The following is a 23,161-nucleotide window of genomic DNA, read 5'->3' as shown; positions in this document are numbered from 1 at the left end:
ACCTAAATCAATAACTAATTTCTGAGACGTCCGATTGCGATGCGGTCTTCGGCAAAGTTGTAGCTGATAAATGTATCTAACAGTTTCAGCATTGCTCTAACTATTAAGAGCGCGTAGGCAAACACTATGGCCGGTTGAATGAATTGCTTGTTTTTCCAATAGTAATTCCCATACAAACTTTGAAGGGCTTGTGCAATCTTAGTTTTCATCCAAATAAGCTCAAATTTTGGGAGGACACTCAGAATTTGATCTTGAATCGAATGAGCGGTGTGGAGCACTCTAACCTTCATATTGGAATATTGAATGTTTGAATAGATTCAGCACGCGTTAAAAATGTCTAGAAGTGTATAAATTGCTATTAAATAAAAAACACTTTAAAAGTTGTCATTATTTTGTTTTAGACATATAAAATTAGTGTATTACTTGAACCTAGAAATATTTTGTGAAATCTGGAAAAACCTGGAAATATCAGGGAATTTCATTTCGGTTAACGAGTAGACACCCTGTCATGACTTTGCATTTCTACACGAATTGGGTCTACCATTTGAACTTCTCTTTATGAGCAATTTCTACTTGTCATTGCAACTACCTATATATCTTTCTCGAGACTATAAATAGAGATAGATTCTTTGGATAAGATAAATGGATTCTCTCTAAAAGAAATAGTTCATTGTACTAATATATCGAATATGCAACTTTATGTACACTCTCGTCTCATTAAAAAAAAAATAGGCATTAAGTAGCTCTTCGCGTCCCCTCCCCAGAAAACTATAATCAGTCGTCAAACATCTCCCTCCAGAGACATTCTCGCCTCTTATCACCGCATCATCCGTGCCCCAGGGTGCCGTATGTGAAAGTTGGCAATGTAGTCCGTATTGATCCGCTGGACGCTGATGGCAAACGGTTCCGTCGGATGAAACGTGAACGCCACCAGTCGCCTCGAGCCCGAACTGGGCTGCTGGTTTTGCACTCCGGCGTAGATCCGAAACTTGAGTAGGCCGGAATCGCGCGCGAAGAATCGAATAGGGAACTCGGCACACGCCTTTGGCCGCTCCATTGCCGATACCCATTTGTCGTCGTAGCTGAACAGACTGAGGTCCAGATAGGGGGAACTACTGTAGCTTTGGGCGCTGATTGGCAAAGCCGCTAGGATCCGTTTGGTGGCCTCTTGTACTCCGCCGCCACGTGCTCCGATTATCGTTTGCTTAAAGCGTTGATGGATCAGATTACTGTAGATGTTGTTGGCCGGCGAGCAAGTGAATTGCGTTTGATGGGCCAGGTTGGCATTCCTGAAACTGTCACAGAAGTTTTCGTAGAGATATAAAAGCTCCAAAGACTGATTGCCATAGATGCCGATGATGGTGTTCTTCCAGATGTTGTAAATCACAAACAAGCTGTTGTGAATGTTTGGTTCTTGAATCTTCAACGTAACTACATCTTCACTGGAGTATTTTATCAGCAGATGATCGTCATCTAGCAGTTGCATCTTCCACATTCGGAGGTTTCGATACTCGTCAAATCGCCGGTAGAATTTCCTCAGCGCAAACCTATCCGCACCGCTGGTTTGCAAAGTTTTCGCTTGCTTAAAAAGAAACACCAACATCCGGTGTTTCAGGCTGTTAATTGTGGGCTCACGGAACGCTCGCAAGTTTGAATTACTTCCTGTCGTCCTTCCTCCAGAAGTTCCCATACTGTAAAGCAAACCTTCATCCGGACAGCAGAACCGCCCAATCGTGCGTTCGAGAATAAACGTTCCTTCAGCAATCGAGAAAATGTGTATCGTCTGGTGTTGAATCGATAGAATGGCCAACGTATCGTTGTACAGGTAAACGCCCTGATTGTGGGACAGCACGATTTTGTCCACGTTGAAATCTTTCGAGTCGGAAATCTTTCCGTTGTGTAAATCAATAATGTACAGCGTGTAGTCTTCCAAAGGGCAGCTGGCAGTGGGTTTTATCGCCTCGTTGTTGGTGTACAGCTCGTAGAATCGGGGGTGATTATCTTCCGGAATAAAGGAAGCCGCTCCAATAATCACGAATTTCCCATCGTTGGTGAATAAGCTGCATTCCCGATTCAGTTGGTTCTGATGGCTTTCCATGTTAACTGTGTGCTTAAGCTAGAATCATAAAATTCAGGATCAGTTTTGTCACGTTGCATTTGAAACCGTTATTAACGAAGAGAAATGCCCACCAATTTGGTACATGTCATTCGAAAGATATTGTATTCGAGCATCTTTTCTGGTAACTTGGAAATATTTCAACGAGGGAATCGATAATAAATTTGATTTCAAGGTTTTGAAGGTTTTGATTCACATGCTTTAAAAATTTTCGAATAGTGCATCATTATCAATTTGTAAATCAACCAAGAAAGCCTCAGGTTTGCATGAAGTATTCAAAAGATTTGATATTGAATAATAAATCTTCGAACTGTTCCAAGCATCTTTGCTATGAATTTAAAATTGGTTGAGGAAAATTCAATCTTTCATGTACCTTTGTTATATGAACGAATAGTACTTACAAATACAAGTGTCAGGTGTTCAAAAGATAGATAGGCTAGTTCGTCATGTTGCAGAAATTGTAAGAGCTCCGAGATCTCAGAGAATTCGACATTACTAATGTCGTTTTTCTTTATTTGCACCGCCTGCACCGTTTTCCCACCGGTGTAGCAAAAGTTGCACCCAAACCGTTCTTTTATTCCGCAGGTAGCACACCGTTTCTACACCCGATTGCCACCGGTGCAGAAAATCCTACACCCTGATCGAGCTGGGTGTAGCCTAAGTACCGTGAGGGCCCCTAACTCTGCGCACTTTTACCAAAATCCACCAAAATCTGGTAAAATACTTAAATTTTTGTTTGCATTTTTTTTTCATATATTGCTACAATAGTAATGAAAAAGTACGCGAAGAACTTTCTTGACAAATTTACGTTTATTATTTAAATAAAAAATAAAATAGCTTTAAAAATATTGAAAAACGTCCAAATTGACTGCCCGTTAGCAAAAATGCTAAGGGAGTACCTCATCACTTAAGTCATTTGAAGCAAATTAAAGATAATATATTTCAGATTTTTAGTACGTAGGCACTAGTTTATTTATCGAGCAATCATCACTGGTAAAGTGCAACTTTTTTTTATTCATTTTCTTATTCTTCTTAAGTGCGCATAGTAAGGAACCATTTTTCAACTATGTTCCTTACTATGCGCAGCAGTTATAAAACGTTATTTTCAACAAACAATCAACCCTCCAGAGGTCGACATTGAAGGGAACCATCGACTTGTCGACACCATCGTGATATGGAATAGAAATGCTTTGGAAAATGGTTTGAGGGGACCATCATAGTAAGGGAAGATTAAAAACTGACGTCCATCATATTTTAAGGATTTCTACATTCCGTCCCCTCAATCCCTGTCGCGATTTTTTTACAGTACCTAATGCATGCATTGTCATATTTTCATAGACTCTTCCTCCCCTCAATGATGGACGTAATTTTTGAATGCTCCCTAACCATGCAATAAAAATTTTAATTATTTAATAATTTAGATTTTTTTGTATAGTTCCATGAGTCAATATCGAGTAATGGAACATCGAGGTTTAATCGTATTTGCTATATAGAAACGCCCATAAAGTACTGTTATACTGCAATAGGAATCGTTCATTAATCGGACCCGAACCGAACCAAAGAAAATTTGGTTTTTATATTTTCTAGTGAGAATACATAAACAGTCCAAGCTAACTTTCCCTTACACCCCTTTTACTAGGGTGAATGAAAAAAAGACGTAGTTTGTACCCTTTTTGTATGTTGGTTTAGATTTTAGAAAACTAAGTTAATTACATGTTTTGGAAATCATATACACCCCCAGTCTTGTTTACGTTCGAATGCGCTTTTGATCGAAAATTTCGCATTCTCGTTTACGCTAGCAAAATCAAATGGGCCATGGATTCGATCGAAAGTTGGATCCACCGTAAACAAGAATAAGGGTAATAATGATTTCGATTATTTTGAGAGTTGCACTTAATGGCATTCATTAACAGTAATTATCATGGATTGAATTATAGATAAAATTCACTTAATGTTAGAAACATTCCAAGCTCCACTAGGGACGTAATGCCGGATAAAGTAAGAAAATGAATATTAATTCAGAGTTCAACTGCTAGTAATGCTTTTAGTAAAATACTTTAACTGTTATAAATAATTTATCGAGTGCGCAGAGTTAGGAACCTAAATGCGCAGAATAAGGAGCATTGCAAAAATGAGTGCGCAGAGTTAGGAACACGGACACCCTTAAGAAAAAATAAAAATTTGCAATAAAAATCATTACTTAGTGAAGCTTTTATATTTTTTCCTTATACATAAGATCAATAAGTATTTGCTCCCAAAATTTCAGACTATTGTGTTTAGTTTTTGATTAATTACAGCTGTTTGAAATTTGAAAAGCCTTAACTGCGCAGAGTAGGGTAACCAATATATTTTGGACCCCTATATATTTTGGACCCCCTGAGCCATTTTCCTGCAAATTTCCCAGTTTAAATCGGAAGACCAACTCAATGCGCATGCCATTTGGAAAGAGAGGACCATACCGCACTTGCATCAACCGTTTGTACATCCAAAATGTGTTTATTTTATTTTAAATTAATTTAATTTCATCGGGTCATCCATGCAACCGTTACAACACGTTACATACAGAAATTGAAGCCGTCAGAAATTTTTCAAATGTAAACAAAAACTTTTTTCAAAATTCTGAACCAAAAGCGTAGAATTTCTTCGGTTTTCCATTGTCAATCGATTGATTAGACTACGGGCTAGCATATTATACATACAGTGTCATGGACTTTGTCGCCAAACGATAAAATATGCCGGAGGTCCAAAATATATACTTTGAGGGTCCAAAATGTATTGGTGTGTCCAAAATAATGGAAAATAGTGCTTCACAATTCAATTATTTACGACGGTTTTTGGGTTGGACATGACCGTATGGGCATTTTTATCTCGTAGAGGAAGTTTTTCTCTACATTTTGGCATGTTCTTTGACTTGGTTACACTGTGCAATTAATTAATTGGAACAAAAAACTAAAATCACTTCCTTAGGGGTCCAAAATACGACCGTTACCCTATGGGGCCTTCACGGTATATTGATATATAGTTATGAACTTTTTCCGGATTTGTATGGCATTTGTTATATTTTAATGCAATTTAAGTAAATTTAGGTATTTAAGATAACAAAATGTCGATAGCTTAGCAGAATAATTTATTACGTATACGATTGGGTGGTCATTTAATGCATTTGTTCTTTTTATGAGGAATATTTTTCATGTTTCTCATCACAACCCTTTACCTCCTTCAGAAATAACTAGCCGTGCAAGTTGTGTTTTATTTTATATACAAGAATATATTTATTATATGTACATAGAAAGGCATTATAGTACGGAATGCAGGAATTGAATCTGATATAATTTGGGAAATTTTACAGAATGTCTAGGTCATATGAGGGGCCCAAATACAAAGGAGTGAGAGTGCCATTTAGGTCGGTTTTGAGTAGACTGAAAAGTTTCAAGCTTTACAACAGTGTTTTTGGAAGATTTTCGATCGACCTTTTCGATATATTAGAAAGGTATAATAAAATAAATAACACAGAGTGCATTTTCTTGTTGTTTATTGTTCAGTATAATTTAACTCTTAATAGTTGTTCAAAATTTACAACAGGTTTTTCCTTATTTTCTTCCGCTACGGTCCTGCTATCTGATTCACAGAATATAAGTGCTTGGAACAGACGAAAAGATTCGTGGTATTTATTTTTAAAGTTTTAGCCTAAAAATGTTAGCCATCGGTTTCTTTGCACATTGATCGTTGGAAATCTATGGAACGTAACCGGTTCATATGGTTCTGTTTTAGGGTTTCTTCGAATATAATTTGCTCCTGCATGTCGGAACATGACAATTCGACACTTTGATGGTGAAATTTAAGCACTTTTCGAGTTCCAAACCGGTGAAAACTGGCACTGAAAAAGTTTTCGTAGCTTGATCGAAAGAGTACATTTTTTCTAAGTATAATACAATAGACTGGCCCAGCTTAGTCTGAAAGAAAATTAAAGTTGTATAATTCCACGGGACACCCTCTAGAATTATTCCTTAGAGTTAGAAGAATACTTCCTGAAAGTTTCAGCTAATTTGGTCGTTCCATCAGCTGGCGCATTTGAATTGAAGTTAATATGGGATTTTCAGCACAAACATATGGGATTTAGCGCATCATCTAATGTTTGGTTCAGGAAAATCGTTGATCGCGTTCAAATGCACCCAGAATGTCAAAAACACTACTTGATACCATAGCAAACAATATAGTAGAAGGTTGTATCATGGTTAAAATTGATAAAGTTGGTGTTTTAACTATTTGAAGTAGATTTGCTAAGCTCATGCTATACTGCTTTGTATTTCCTCAACATAGCCACTAAGCGCATCATAGCCACCTATGACGCTGGGCGAGCTGCTGCACAAGGCGCATGCCTATATGTGACTGTACGGGAGGCTGATCTAAGCCTAACTTTCAATAACTGAAATGTTAATGAAAACGAGCTAAAATCTAGATACAACCTTCTGCAATTATGTTCATTAGGGTATCAACTAGTGTATTTGTCATTCTGGGCTCAATTGAACGTGATCAACTAGTATTGGGGACGAAACAATGACATTGGCTCAATTCTTAATATATTCGAAACGAATATTCCATACAAACTTCAAATTGAATGCGCCAGCTGGTGGAGCAACCAATCGAGTTGAAATTTTGTGAGCGCTTTTTTCTTACCCTAAGGCACATATCTAGGGGGTGCCCCGTTGAGTTTTACAACATTTTTGTTTTAGGGCCAGTCTAATAATACAATTTGATAGCGCTTCAATATCTTAATTTTGACGTTATAAATGATTAATGAAGATTTTTATCTGTAGACTCAATGACATTTTAATTTACATAATGACAGCTCGTCCCGTAGTAACATTTGCCAAGCAATGATTCAAAAGCGATTTCCATACTAACTTCAAAAATGTTTTAAAAATAGTTCCAGGGCACGGGAAATTATGAAACTTTGGATTCTGGTTCAATTTTTAACGTAGAATCGTGATATATGAAAAACTGGATACCTTTAAACAAGCCAATCGAAAAAATTGAATTTATATTCCGATTTCAGTACAATACTGACAGATTTTCATAACTATTTTATCTGTGTGAGTATTTTCGTGTAAGATAAATAAAAATGCAGCGTACCTTTAGTAGCTGTCAAAATACGTTGGGGGTGTAGCAGGTAATGCACTTTTTTACCAATACATATACCTGAGCCGCACGCGCATCAATTTTGTCAATATCTCAGCCATTTTTCAACCGCTTTTAATAGTTTAAAGCTTTTTTGAGCGCGAATAATGGCGCGTACATGATCGGTTTGAGATTTCACAGATTTAAGTAAGTTCAGGTGAACCCAAACTTTTGCACGATATACCATACTGAGGGGTGAACCCAAACTTTTGCACGATGACTTGACTGAATGTTTCAATAATTTTGAATACTTTTCAGATTTTTCCGCAAAAAAATCATGAGTGCTCTTCAAAGAATATAAGATTACGATTCTAATGACATCTTGTTTTAAAATTTTGGTCGATCCAATGCTGAGGAAATTAGATGTGATGTTTCACTGTGTTTTTTAAAAAATGTCACAACTTTAAGAAAAAAATTGCTAGGGGAACTGGGGGTAAAATGAACACTCTAAGCAATTTTCAAGTTTTCTTGCTTATGAAGCTGTCAGATTCTTTTTCAATTGCTCAGAATTGAAGAAGGATGTTTATGTAATGTAACAAGTTGAAATATTGTGATGGAAATAGAATTTTAGCAACATTATTATGATTTTGAAAATTTCGTTCCACAGAGGCAATGTTCCAAACATGTGGGTAAAATGAACATGTGACGGGGGTAATATGAACATATACTTGGGGGTAAAATGAACATACAATGGGGGTAATATGAACATATACTGGGGGTAAAATGAACACATGCTGGGGGTAAAATGAACATGTAGTGGGGGTAAAATGAACACCATTCAAATTGAACGGGTTGCGGCATGATTCTCGGCATCTGGTACATGATCAATGCATATCTCACAGACATTCCGGAATCGATGGAACGTTTAGCCGCGACTATTTGGATGGCTGTCCATGTCTGTTTTTGTATTTTCTGCGGAAAACTCTCGGCATCTGAAACAAAATCCGGTAGTATTCGCCCTGCCATGGTGTTCATATTACCCCCATCTCAAGTGGTTCATTTTACGTTTACCCCCAAAGAATCAACATATTCAAATAATTTGTTCTAAGAATTTATAAGATAAAAATACTTTCAATTTCCGTCTACTTATCATAAATACTTTGAAGATATGGTGTGCTACGCAGTTCAATAGATTTTTGATGATTTAAGTCATAAAAACCTTAAATTTCACGAGTGAAAATTTACATCATATAAGAAAACGGAGGGGCGTACTTTGTTTTTGTTTACTTATCCAGTTTTTGACAGTTCAAGATCGCTCTAGAGTTGTCGAAATAGTTCCTTAGTCTGAGGATTAGGGATGGTGCAATATTTTGCATAGATTTATTGCATAATTACCGTAAAACACAAACCTGTTCATTTTACCACACCCCCCCCCTGTTCATTTTACCCACAGTTCCCCTATAAAAAATTCAAAAAATGCTTTTGACAACATACATACGAAGTAAGAATAGGCCTTTTCATGTGACAGATCCGTCTATGCATTTGTTTACATCGGTGGAGGACCGGTGCTAACACGGGCCTGTCATTTTCATAGAAGAAATGTCAAAGTGCTTCCCGATCAGCTGATTTGAGACGTCATTTGAATAGGCCTATAACTCTTTGCCTTTCGAATGCGGCTTAAACAGTTTTAATTAGACGTGTAATCACAGAGATATGGACTGAACACTTTTGCATGTTTTTAAGGGGGTGAACCCAAACTTATGCACGGGACTGTATATTAAAAACACTTGAGTTCAGTCAAATTTTCCGAAATTTGCTCATGGATGCATATTTTTAATAATATTGTCGAGTGATCGATATTGATTTTCCATTAGAATTCTATTCTAATGCAATGATTGATTTCCGTTGCTCTCTTCGCCTTATTACAAAAAAAAATATTCACCTTTTGCATCGTGAGCTAGAAATATTGCGGAAGTATGAGTTTTGGCGAAATTATTAGCCCGAAAGATTGGATGAAATTAAACAAGTTCTTACAGTATTGAAATATGAAAATTCTGAATTTTAAACATATATTATTCAATTACGAAACATGTATCATGGTATCAATTCTCAGGAAAAATAAATTAATGTACATATACTAAACATTTATTTAAACATTTTATATTCAGCCAGTGCTGTAAACACCATTAACAAACTATACAAAACGCGAACGAATCTAATGGTTCCGAATCCCTTACAGCAAATTAAGAATAACAGAAACAGCTGTTCTATCTGTTTGAAGAATGACATTTTGTTTTGATTGACGCCTTCACTAATACTATCATACGCTGTCAAAATATTGCACCGAAACCGTTCTATTTTCCGGTGTCAATTGTTACACTCGCGCGGTGCACCGTCGGGAATAATCGAACCCATAACAACCGTGCAAAATTTCAACTCGATTGGAGAAACTATATTTTAGCGCCAGCCGTTCAAAGTTTGTATGGGATTTGCTATGGGAAAACTTACTTTTGCAAAGAAAAATCGCCAGACGTCGCCCATTGACCTCTATAAAAATTCTGAACACAGACCTCGATATGTATTTTTACGATGAATATTGCCGAAGACCGCGAAACAATCCGACACTTGCGGCTGGCGCTAAAATATAGTTTCTCCGATCGAGCTGAAATTTTGCACAGTTGTTATGGGACCTAAGTGCAATCCAAAAAGTGGACTGGAGCAAGAATCTAAATTTTTCATATAAACGTGTCCCAGGCTAATGTAGGTGGTGGTTGGTCCCTAGTGCTAAATCCTACCTCCGTTCTGGTCACGATCTTCAGATTATCGTGATTCGTCAACATTCTTATTGATAAAGTGGGGGGACAGGCTTGAAATGGGGTTTGAAAGAAAAGAATGTCAGAACAGGTATCCACCGGCGACGCCAAACGGACCAACGTAATGTGGTGTAATCTGGGATTTGTGGATTGAATACTGATATTTTTTACCAAGCATCAATATGGGTGACTTCCGAGGATAGCGAAACGTAAGAGGGGTTATGACAAGGTTGTGGGTAAATCCATCACATTGGGGTTGTGACTCTGTGTCTTGTCAGGAATAGGGTCTGATTGGTATTTTAGTATGCAATAGAGTTCGGAATTGATAGACAGACTTTGAGGAAAGAAGTTTTGAACGTAAGGCAGCAGCACCTTGGATCTTGGAGGGCGTTGGTCTGGAGAGTTGGGCAGCTGTTTATGCTGGGTTACATTACGTAGAAAGTGGAATCTGTTTTGCTTTGCATAAATTATGGGAAGTATTTGAAAATGGTTTCTTGTTCAGATTGTGTAACGCTAGAAAGAATCTTTAGCTCGGCGTTATATTAGGAGGTTATTATAGTGCAGGGTCGAAGAGAGGATGAATATTTGATCACTTAAACTTTACGCTGCAAAATATTCGTAGTCGTTTTTCGTTTTTTTTTTTTCTGATGTATAGGTATAAACAGGTATATTTAGCCTAAATAATGAACAATCATACGCGTAGAGCCTACGGGTCATGAAGTTAGGATTGAAATCAAAATAATATTGCGCATTTCTTACACACCACAGGATTATCGCAGAAGTTTTTACATGTGCGGAGGTGCCGGTAGAGGTGCGCGATTGCGTCCAGTCGGGTCGGTGTTTTCAGCGGACTCATATTTCGCAAATCGAAGAATGAGTGCTCTGAGGGCATCAACATGATTCGATGCGGTCTCACACTTTTATTTGTGCTTTTGCACTTGTCTTATTAAATAGGAATACTTTGTGTTAGGGAAAGTGGAGGAGAATAAATTATGATTTATTAGAATTTTCTAATAGAGGCAGAGTTCACAGAGAACCACATTAAATAATAGATAAACACTAATGCTCATATTTTTATATTTTTATATTTTTCATTTCATCACGGTCCTCATTGCCCGAGCGAAGTCGACAAAACTCGAGGTGGATAGAATCGACGGAACTACGATACGGAAAAGAAACAGATGAGAAACTATCGATACATTTATTCAACTATAAAAATCACGTTTTAACGTAATAACTTTATTTCTTTCTTCTCGTTCCAGCAATCCAACAGCCAAACCATTTCTACTATCTTTTCATTTCCTCTTCGTTACATTTATAGTCCCTCTGGTAGTGAATCGAATGGCGCATTCCGCTTTTATTAGCACTGTCTTTGCTGTACGTTGAGCATGGTGTCGGAGGTGGTGTGCTCTGTAGAACATCTGATGTGCTACACGGCACGCCACTTCCGACATTTTGTTTGGTGTGCGGGATGGGCAGTGCTGGTGATGAGGTGGAGGGCGCTATTCGGTTTAGTGGCAGAGGGACTATATCTATTTAATGTATCTGAAACTTGTGGGACCGCTTTAATTCCGGCGCCTGCTTGTGGAAGAACCCGGTGTGCTAAACGGTATAGGACATATTAACGGGGGAGGCTTGGTAGGTCCTCACCCAGCCCGTGTCTAGATTGGCGGATAATTGTCTGCCAGGGTGTGGATTGAGCAATTACAATTACAATAAACGTGTCCCAGGCTAATGTACAGCGGTTGAGTGCTCTTGCGAAACGATTGCATGTTATGGAGAATGATGTTCGAAGCGGAAGGAACAAAACCGGATGTTCAACATAAACGAGAGTGAGTTCTACTACCGCATCTGAAATGACAAGTTCAACTTCGGTGAGGGACTTCCAGAGATTGGCGTTACACAATTTTGGGTCAATTTATGGAAGAATCCCACTGAACACAACGGCAGAAAAAGAGCGACAGTGTAATGGAATTGGAGACATGGCCGCGATCGTGGTAATCGCTCAGGATATACGTGAGGCTACCAGGTATACCAGTAATTGGGCTGCACCGTCACCTAATTTTATGTACAATTTGAATAGATTCGGAATATGGTTGATGGCGAAACGTAGAATACCTCGGATTGCAACTTGGAGGTATTCGCCACACGATGATCAAAAAGGAGCTGCAGGAAAAGTTCTTGTCTCGTGTGAACTGTATTTTTAAGTTTTCTGTCTGCCAGCAACAAGGTGAAGGCGATCAACACGATTGCTGTGCCCTTGTTGACGTATAGCTTCGGAATGGTAAAGTGGACCAATACTCACTTGGAGGCGATCGAACGAGCAGTACGAGTGGCGTCTTTAAGCACCAAATGCGCCACCCAAAATCGTCCATTGAGAGAGCCACCCTGCCACGTGCAGCAGGGGGAAGAAGCGTCATCGATATCCCAGATTCAGTAGCTGCGGGCATATTTCTTAGTTAGCCATAACCGCCACGAAATTTACCGTACTGTATGCAAAACTGACCACAGTTTCGGCGCCCTGCATCTGGTGCAGGATTACCAGCTGAACTGCGACATCAAAACCGTCGATGAGATGATCGCAATGTGGAAGCAGGAATTGTTACTGCCCTACTACAAATACCTGCCTGACCCGGTTCTGGAAGTTAGTTGCGTAAAGCTGTACTGGGATCGCGAGATCATAACAAGCGTCCTTATTCGTGCCAACCGCCCTGACATAGTAGGCAGGTTCACTAGATTTGTGCTCTTTATAATTCGAGGTTTAGCTTCGATGTATCTTCACCTTAAATTCTTGAAGATCTCAAAATCAAACTCTTTGAAATATTATTAAAGTTCATGAAAATAAAGAATACAGCAGTAATACTTGTAATTTTATGATGAATTCTCATTAAAATTTCTCAAAAATATTCTTGGACAAATTTTGATAAAATTCTCTGAGAAATAAAACACTTAATTTCTAGTCAAAAACCACGGTCCATACTAAGTTTAAAATTTGTGTGTGAACAAAAGACTACGACTACTCACACCCTCAGTGTTTTTCTGAAGACTCACGCAAAAGACGCTCAAATACCATTTCTTTAGAAACATTTAAAATATGTTAACTAACTCACCTTAAATAACTTATCGAAAATTTGACTGCGAATGTCATAGCTTCGACCCCCCGTTCCATCATTCAGTATCACTTCCGGAGTTTCCCAGTCCTGGAACAGATTTGCAGCGGCAGCACAGCCCTGGTACTGATAGATTTCCAGCGAAGCCTGATCCGACGAGAACGCAATCAAATACCGCCCATCGGGGCTGAACTTCCTCAAATAGCAAGGCGGCTTCTCCACATTGACCACCGTCAGGTTGGGATAGACGTTCTGGTAGAATTCGCGGACCGAGTGCTGAGGTGTCTTCACTCCGAGGCCCATCTCCCGAAAGCGCAGCCGATGGACGATGTTTTGCGAGCGCAACTTGCGGAATTTGATACGCTCCGTGCAAACGAACTCCGGAGGATCTCCGTCCGGTTTGGAGGCACTCGGTTCGGGGTCCATTGCTCTTAAAAAAAAACGTTCAAAACTAATACGAAAACTAAAATTACGCGAAAATTTTCTACTCTTCCGAAGCTAACCACAACAAAGCTTGACAGTTCATTGCTTTCGTTATCAGTGCGACAAACGCATCAAGGAACAAAAGAAAACATGCAAATCAAACAGGATTCCGCGTTGAGGTCGAAAATCACACTGAAATAAATACCACTGTAGAGAATCAAGGGGTGTAATGAGCCTCTGTACGTGCCATAAATTCTTTTATTCTTCTGACTTTTACTGTGCGCCGTGTGTTGGTGCTGTCTCGCTCTCTTTCACGGGCAACTTGAAAACAGGGCGCACAGTAAAAGTCAAACGTTTTATAGCATGCATATGCTCATAATTGTAACCAAGGTTTTCTCCACATTCGATATTGAGCTCAAATCCTAAGATGGCGCCCGTTTGATTTTTGAAGAACTTCAGAAGCTGCTGGTGCTTTAAACACTGTGTGAGATTGATTTCAAGGTAAATATGCTTTGAATACCGAAGAATTCTTGCATTACTTAATATTTTATACCTGATTTATAACCTCTATCAGTTGACAGCCTTTGCTCTTAGCCTACGGACGTGTTTGCTATTCGCTCGTGTGCTTCGTACGTTTTGCTCCGGCGGTAAAATGAATTGTGTTCGAAAAAACACTCTAGTAGTAGATTTTAGCGTTCTACCACCCGGATAAAAAATACAATACAAAAACAATATAACGTATTGAAACAGTACCATTCAATATATTGGAAATACAATACAGTATATTGTAAAATGACAATCCAGCTTTTCACGCTCGCCATAAAAACAATATGCTATAAAATATTTGACAGATGCTGACTATCAGCATTGAACTGAAACTTGGAAATATATCCTCAGCATGCCTTGACGAACCGTCAAATTTCATTGTTTTTCTTTCTGTCAATCAAACGAAAATTTTGTTTAAATTTGCGGAAATAATCTTATTCATTATTGGCCCTGTCCTCTGGTTCAGAAAGGGGTATGGGCGCGTATGGCCAAATCGGTCGAGGCAGATTTTTTGTGTGAAGGATGTTCTAAAGTGCCAGAATGAAGTGTTGTGCTTGTGGGGACCACTTGAAGATGGGATGGAAGGTCATTACTTTGCGTTCGTGCTTTACTTCTGCTTATTCAAAAAGTTATATACAATAACCAACCCTTAGCTTAACTATTTAAATTAACAGTTGCAAATACAATAATCATTCTGAGCTTACAAACATGTCTTCCTACTGGTTCCGGGGAGATAAGGGTCTGAGTCCAAGGGTCATGTCAATGCACTGTTCACCGCTTGAGCAATTCTAAAAGAATTGCTCAAGTACAGTCCATAGGCTGGTTTTCTCGGGTCGTCGTTGATGCGTCATCCCCGCATTCCCTGAGTTGCCTTCTCAGGGAATCTGTTTGCAGACTTCCCCTTGTAAAAAACGAAAAAAAATTGACTTTGCAATGAGTTCCGTGACGTCACGCATCCGTTAAGTATCAAAACGACGATTAACGCTGACATTACCCACCACATTCAAACAAGAAGGCCGCCAACAGCCAGCAAGTGCCGTCGGCTAGCACCGGACAAGCTGGAAGTCGCCAAGAAAAAGTTCCAGGTTATTAGCGAGTTAGGAATATGTCTCCGTTCCAGCAGCAGTTGGGCCAGCCCTCTACACTGTGTGCATAAGAAGAACGGTCAATGGAGATTCGTAGGAGATTATCGCTACCCGAACCAGGTGATTGTGCCAGTTTTCACCACACTTGATCTGGAGAGGGTGTACCATCAGATTCCGGTTGAAGAGGTGGATATTTCGAAGACGGCCGTTATAACTCCGTTCGGACTCTTCGAATTCACACGAATGCAGTCAATGCACCGTCACAATCTAAATGAATCCTACTAAAAACAAAAGAGAATGATTATTAAGCGATTTAAGCATTATCTATACAAATCGGAATTAGATTTTAGTTTGAGTGACAGAAAAGCAACGAAAATTATTTCAGTGAGATATGGGTTACTAAGGATTTATTTTCGAGTTTCAGTTCAGTGGTGATAGTCAGCTTCTGTCAAAGATTTTATAGCATGGCTAGCGTAAAAAGCTGGATACAATTACAGTACAATATATTGTTTTGAACAGTTCACTGTATGGTATATGAGATTTTTGCAATACAATGTATGGGTGGTTAAGTATCGTAACAATACAAATATAGATATTTTCTCATACAAACATTTTGAAAACACAATATGATATATTGTTCATGTATTATCTTGATAAGCAATTCGTGTATTGTTGTACAATACAAAAACAATTCAACAAACTGTATCATGGTTGCATGTCAGCTAATGTCAAGTGACTTCTAAAAAACTACTTATTTTGACTTTTTGAATATTTTCTACCCAATATTTCTTGCTTTTTGAACTTGTTTTGTTTATTTCTTTCAACAAAGCTACATAGAAAAATGCAACAGTTGTTTTACGCGAAAATAGGAATTTGACCTGATGTCGCAAAAGTCGAGCAATTTCTGGAGAACGCAATCAAGCTAGATCCCCGTTTATGTGGATAGTGAGGCGGTAACAGTTCGTGTGTGTGATTTACCTCCTTCCATGCTCCACGCAACAGTCGGGGAACACATGATGAGGTATGGCGATGTCATCTCCATCCAGAACGAGCGATGGAAGAACTACTTTCCTGGCATTTACAACGATGTGTGAGTGCTACAGATGAGGCTGAAGCAATCCATTCCGTCGTTCATAACGATCAACAACGAAATTGCTACTGTTCGCCATCCTAACCAAATTATGACGTGTAGGTGGTGCTCCAAACCTGCGCATCCTGGACAAAAATGTTTAGAAGAAAATGCTTCTAAAAACATAAGCATTTCATTAACCCCAACCACATCATCGTCAAACGAACATAAATTCTGCGACGCTGATTTTCCCCCAATCAACAACAAACAATCGACCGAGCCATCTACCAAATCAGTACCACCTAGAGACAAACGAGCGCCTGTTGAAAACGAACCTTGCACAAAAATCGTACCTACGGACCAACAACAGCAGTTGAACTCGATCAACAATGACGACGACGATGATGTGAACGACGACAGTTCATCCTCTCCATACGAGTGCGGCGATAGTACCTACAAGCGGAGGCTGTCAACTAAGCGAGGGAAGGAGAAGAAAAAACTTTGTGCTATTCAGGGATTGCAGGGTGACTGCGATTCCAATACCTCTGTAAATATTAACAAAAAAAAAAAAAGCTATTCGGCCCCGTAAAGCCTACGTGCGTTTGGGCCTGCCAAATAAATAGAATTGAAAAAAAATAACCTCTATCAATTATAGCACGCGAAGGCTACAACAAGACATACCATAACTCACAAAATTGGGGAAACAGGATTCAAAATGCTCAGATTGACAATAAAAATATCACAATCTTTTAAGTTTGTTTATATTTTCCAATTGGGAATTAGTTTTCTTCCAAAGCCTATTAGAAATACGATTGGTCTTCATTACAGTTAAATTTAATGCAAAACCATCTAGGTCCTATTGAAACGCTTCGTAAAGGCTACTGGAAAATCCACGTAGCTCTTACGTTTAGCGACGGTGGAATGATTTACGTAAGAGCTACGTGAAAAGTGCGATGGAAAAAATCACGTATGTTTTCACGTAACAATGATGTTTGGATTATTTTGAGTGTAGGAGACCCCACGCAGCTACCGGAATTCATTTTCACATTTCTTCTGCCAAAGGACCAAAACACAGCTGACCCAGCGAAGTACATATCAATTAGTAATCCTTTATAAGAGAGATTCGCGGAAGCTGACATTTCTGTCAAAGTGTGAGCCAATCGAGCAGCGAGAGCTGTCAAAGTGTGAGCCAAACGAACATGCGTTATGTTTGTTTTGAACTTTTCTTAAAGAGTAATGTAATGCGCTTAAAATTATTTCGGTTGAAGTAATTTTGCATGAAGCAAAAAAATGAATTATTTTTCTATTTTAAATTTTTGTCAATGCGATTTTTAGTTGTTGATTTTTTTGGCTGTTTATTAGTTTGGATATTTATCTCAAAGATCTATAACGTAACAAAATACACTTTTTAGCAATGAGGAAGTCATGTCCGTGTTACAATATTATTCTCGACGCCGAGCAAAATCAGCACTGCTGGTCTGTTGCCAAATCATTTCATTTTACTTCCGCTTATCTCTTTATAAAGGATCACTAATATCAATATCGTGCCTTTCAAGTCTGTACAAAGTGCAATCGTCGGAGGAGGGTGCCAGACCATTGAGACGCAAACAAAGTGATGATCGAGGAACAGAAAGGATGTCGCAGTTGTATAAGGTAGACGGTATAAGGGAACGTTATCAGGCTAAAGCAACACGCGACGGAGATGTGGAACGCATCCCTAAACATTACTGACGATACAGCTGTTACGGTTCAGGACTCTCAGCATCAGGAGGAGTGTTTTTCAAGGCGATATTTTTAGCCCGCTTTAGCAAAGCACTCAACCAATGCAACTATGGCTACCAATTAAAAAGTGAGGAAAGAAGTACAGAAGTTACCCACACCTTCTATATGGACGACCTGAAGCTATTTGCGGTATCAGTGCGGATGTTCATCAGCTGTTGCAGCTAGTTACGACATCCGGATGGAGTTTGGGATTGACAAATCATCTACGTCGGGGTCAAGTTATAGAAGTCAATTGTTTTCGCGTCAACGAGCAGGAGCAGATTCGGAATGAGGTTGAAGATGAAACGTATCAATTTCTTAAGTAAAATCTTCATGGCATCTACAAAAGTTTATTTACGGTTTCATACTAGCTAATGCTTCATCTTACAACAAATCCTCAACAAAAAAAATTTCAGGATATTCTAGAAAATACCAATTGAAATATTGAAGATGTGGAAGATGATCTTGGTGGAAGTCTTGAATAAATGATGGTAGAATCATTAGATCCTGGAGGACTTTCTAGAATTTTTTTTAAAAGAATCTTTGGAGGGATTTCTGACGGAATAATTTAGGTAACTCCAGAACAATTTCAGTTTAAATTCTTGAAGGTTTCAGAAACGAACTCTTTGAAAGACTATTGAAGATGTTCATGACAATAAATAATACAGCAGTAATACTTGTCGTAATTTATGATGAAATCTCATAAAAATTTCTCAAAAATATTCCTAGAAAATATCTGATAAGATTCTCTGACTCTGGCATTAAAACACTTAATGCCTAGTCAAAAACCACGATTCATACTAAGTATGAAATTTGAATGTGAACAAAAGACTACGAACAGGGGGAGAATGGTTCTGAGGATTCACCGAAAAGATGCTCATATACCCTTTCTTTCGAAAAATTAAAAATATGTTAACTAACTAACTTCCAATGTTTATTATCCAAATTTACTTCGTTCGTTTCCTTGACCTGAGATATACCCGAATAAATATGAACCGTATCAGTACTGTTTCCCATAGCTTACCAAACCATTTCCAACAGTATCTGAACCATTTCGTATAATTTGCTGAATAACAATATACCACCCCTACGTAGAACGGTTTTCACAATTCGGCAAACAGTAAATAGGAAAATAACAATGTGGGGAATAGGCGGTTAAGTTATGTAACCATTCAGAATCATCGATTTTCTCGAACAAAATTTTCGATCGACAATTTTGCAAACGGTAGCTTTATTATCCATTTTTTGCTAAATTCATCATACGACAAACAATTAAGGAACAGTTCAACCATATATTCATTAGAAAAACAAATAACGTATGTGTAATTATTAGGTTACGGTTCTTTAATGTATTTTTACACTCTACTGTATTGTCATGTTGTGATTATATTATAAGAAATGAATATGCGAATTAAATTGAATAAATAAGAGAAAAATGAAACAAGGAAGTATGTGAACACACTTTTTCCTTGTTTCATTCTTTCTTATAAAAGATGCAATTAAAACACATAATCTTAAAATTGATTATTCCCATTCTCTCCCCACAGCTGGTTTCTACACTGAAACAAGCGTTGCAGTAATGAGAACCATGAACGTGTTTTTAAATTTACAATTCCAACAACGATTGAGCTATCATGAACGCTTTTTGTTTGCGTCTTGTTCCCTCTCAATCCAACCGCGTCGATAGCCGAGCGGCTAGCGTTCGCGCTTGGCAATCGCCAGATCCTCGGTTCGATTCTGGTCTGCTGCAAGTTTTTAACCATGATATAGTAATTTTTACTATACAAATGGTGCCATGGTAAAATTGAATGCACAAAATATTCTAAATAAATGCGAATTTAGTCTGCACAAATCAAGTGGCGTTGTGTATTTAATTTAACCCTCTGATATAGTATTTTCAACCGCAACGCTGTTCTCAGTGTAGTTGGATTTTTCGGAAGCTGTATTATGGCTACGATTTTCACATACATAGGAGAACGATTTTCTTCATTTTTCATCTCATTTGAGCAATTGAAATAAATAATTTATTTACACACTTTATTACGAGTCCACTTCATACTGTACCATTATATTTTCTACTGCTGTACACTTATACATCATTCACTATCCATCGGTCGATTTGTGGTTAATCTGGAACTTCGGAGGCTTGCGAGTACCCAAGTAACCAGTAAGCACGATAATGCGGCACGGTAACAGCATTATATGCGCATATAGGGTAATCATTTGATGCTTGTCAGTTCTATATACGCATATAATGCTATTATAATGCCAGAAAAGGCGAAATAGCGTGCCATTATAATGCGAAGATATAACCGTGCTTCTCGGCATCACTAGTGCTGATATAAGACCACGTGAGAAATGTCAGTTGTTTTCGCCAGGTTTTTTGGGCGAATATTTTGTGCTTTCGCGTACGCAGCCAGAGAGCTTTCGCGTATGCGGCCAAGCAGCTGGTACACGAGGTAAATAAATAAATGAATGAAAACGGAAACCTCGAATAGTATGCAAAATGTTATAAAATGATTGAGATAGTACTTCTCCATATCAGACTTATTCATTTTGGTGGTTTTCATCCTTTTAAGGACTTGAAATTGCCACATATTGATCCTTGTTTTATGATGATGAAATTCCTCATTTTGCGTCTCGAACCTGCGACACCTGTATTGTTGAGTTGTTGAAGTTCTGCTCCTTTGCTCCTTCGCCCACATAAGATGAATAGTATTGGAAAGAAAAGTGACCAATTTAAACTACCACTTTTCCCCGTCATAGAACCTGCAATTGTAGTAATGAGAAGACTTATGTTTGACTCCCTCTCACCACTACATGCAAACACAAAGCACGTGGTATATCTGTCAAAACACTGGATGGCATTTAAACAAGCCCTGTATGCGAATATAGAGCCAATATAGTGCTTATTTAATGCCCGTATGCATCAGGCTTAGAAGCATTAATGATGCTGTAATAGGGTTTCTATGCAGCGGAAGTGCTGTTATAAGGTGTGTAAGCATTTGTGGTGCTATTATAATGCATGTACGCATTTATGATGCTGATTAAGGGCTTATTATTAGTGCTTATGGTTACTTGGGTAATCCTCTTTTCTTTCGCCGCCATCCCAACGGATGCCGCACTTCGTCGCTCGAAAACTTTACGCCGAGCATGTGGTTGGTATTGAAACATACGGGACATTACGGGAAAATCCTAGTAACGCTTCCGGATCGACATTCAACAGCAGGAAAGTTTGAAGGCGAGCCGTCTCGTTCGACACAGGAGGAATTTCAGGAATCAACCACTTGTGGCTTCAGGAATCATCCGGGTGTGCTTCGAGGTGCTGCTGGATTATGTCCGTTAACTGGATTGCTTGGTGCATCTGTCTAAAGCGAACTTAACTTGTTTAACTTCCACTGGGCTTCTGAATCTATTTCACTTTGGCACCGAAAACAAAACAAAAAAAAAACTCACAGAAACATTACACGCTCAAAAAGCTTCACACAGCGGTTGGAATTTCACAAATAAGTGAAAAAATGAATTTTCCTCTATCGATTAAAAAAATGTAACTACTGCAAATTTGTATTGCTGCGCCCAGGTTGTTTATCTCTTTTGATTAAGATGTACAGAAAAGCATTTTTTGTTACCAGTCTGAACCCCTAAAATCAAGAACATTTATTTAGAGTTATTATGAAACGAAGATAATTTGTAAATCTATATCGTTCACAAATACCAAAATATGTAACTATTCGCCAAATTGTTAAGCATTGGTTAAATAAAGTAAAATGTACATGTTGTTGGGCAGAGGTGGACACACCACAACGCAGAACAGGGTCACCGAAGCGGAACGCGGAACCAGGATTTCGGTAGGAAAGAACACAACTACAACTTGACTACTGTACGCAACGAGAAAGCTTTAATAAACACGTCTGAACGGATCGAACATCACATTACGGATGAATGGCAAACTTTCCATTCTCCCTTTCTTCCTTTGCTATTTGGCGCGCTCGCCGACGGCCCTACCGGCGCATGCGTCATTCGCCATTCTCTACACATCAGTGTTGCCGCTTTGCTTACGAGGCACAACCATTGCATACTCCAACACTCCTCCTCAATGTTGTCCTCGTACTCGTCCGCATCCTCTCTGCCTTTCTTGCCGGGTTGATCTCCTCCTGCTTCAAACAACGTAATCAACCAACCGGCCAGGTCGTACTCCACGATTACTCCTCCTGGATCGCCGAACTTCCCTCCAGTTATCAGCATCCGAATCCGAGCTTCCACTGTTGGTCTCCGCCACATGCAGCGGCTCCACTTCCTCGCTTGAAGTGTCCGCATCGAAGTATTCTTCTTCATTATCATCGGCTCTATTCGGCTTCATCTCCGAATACCAGCTCACCACACCGACTGGTGAACTTCTTCCCTTCGTTGTCTTCTTCTCGCCAATTATCGGCCGCTGGCCCTCCACTTTCTTCTCAACTTTGGCCAACTTCAGCCGATACAACGACCCTGACTTTTCACCAATTACCACTTTCTTACCAGATGCATCGCAAATATCGCAACCATCTTTCTTGAACTTTACCGAGAAATCCTTTGACGTCAATTTGTCCACTGACACAAGTCCACTCGCCAACGACGGAACATACAAGACGTTGGTAAGCTTCACCTCAACTCTACTTCCGTTTCCGTTTACACCATATACAACTCCTTCGCCACAACCAGCGGCGGTAACCACTTTACCGTTCGCTAACACTACACTTGGGCCTTTCTCTTCTTTCAGCGATTTGAAAAAGTTTCTATCGCTCGTCATGTGCCGACTTGCTCCACTGTCAATGTACCAGCACTTTTGCTGATCCATTCCAGCCATAAAACACACACTTCTGGCACCACAATTTTCGTCCTTCGCTTGTCTCGCGTTTTGCCTCACACGCACTCTGTCGTCCGGTTTCTTCTTCTCTTCGCTTTCTCTCTCTAGCTCCTGCTTCGCTAGCATAAACGAACGACAGTTGCGACGCAAATGACCGGGCTTGTCACAAAAGAAGCATCTTCTTACCGGCACTCTATTGCTGAGTCCACCCACGCTTTGCACTTCGTTTCGCACTACCACACTTTTCAATGCTTTCGTTTCACACATTTCACCG

General features: G+C 39.0%; 1 protein-coding gene across 1 annotated transcript; it reads right to left on the bottom strand.

Annotated features, from left to right (window-relative positions):
* Positions 1–676: 676 nt before the first annotated feature.
* On the bottom strand, positions 677–13,708 carry LOC5570236 (DET1 homolog). Its single transcript, XM_021851009.1, has 2 exons — positions 13,158–13,708; positions 677–2,116 (listed from the first exon to the last, which is right to left on the bottom strand). Exons 1-2 carry the CDS (start codon positions 13,581–13,583, stop codon positions 818–820), a joined length of 1,725 nt encoding a protein of 574 aa, XP_021706701.1. The 5' UTR covers positions 13,584–13,708; the 3' UTR covers positions 677–817.
* Between the last annotated feature and the right edge of the window lie 9,453 nt (positions 13,709–23,161).

The sequence above is a fragment of the Aedes aegypti genome, chromosome 3 (assembly GCF_002204515.2).
Source record: "Aedes aegypti strain LVP_AGWG chromosome 3, AaegL5.0 Primary Assembly, whole genome shotgun sequence".
NCBI classification, from domain to species: Eukaryota; Metazoa; Arthropoda; class Insecta; order Diptera; family Culicidae; genus Aedes; species Aedes aegypti.
The sequence above is the reverse complement of the archived record's forward strand: the minus strand, read 5'-3'. Positions and strand labels throughout refer to the sequence as shown.

What these genes read in the sequence shown, in the direction of transcription:
- LOC5570236 (XM_021851009.1), bottom strand. Translation starts at nt 13,583, where the DNA reads ATGGACCCCGAACCGAGTGCCTCCAAACCGGACGGAGATCCTCCGGAG. An exon ending in TTTTCGATAAGTTATTTAAG is followed by an intron (nt 2,117 to 13,157) that starts GTGAGTTAGTTA and finishes TTATGATTCTAG; the next exon opens with CTTAAGCACACAGTTAACAT.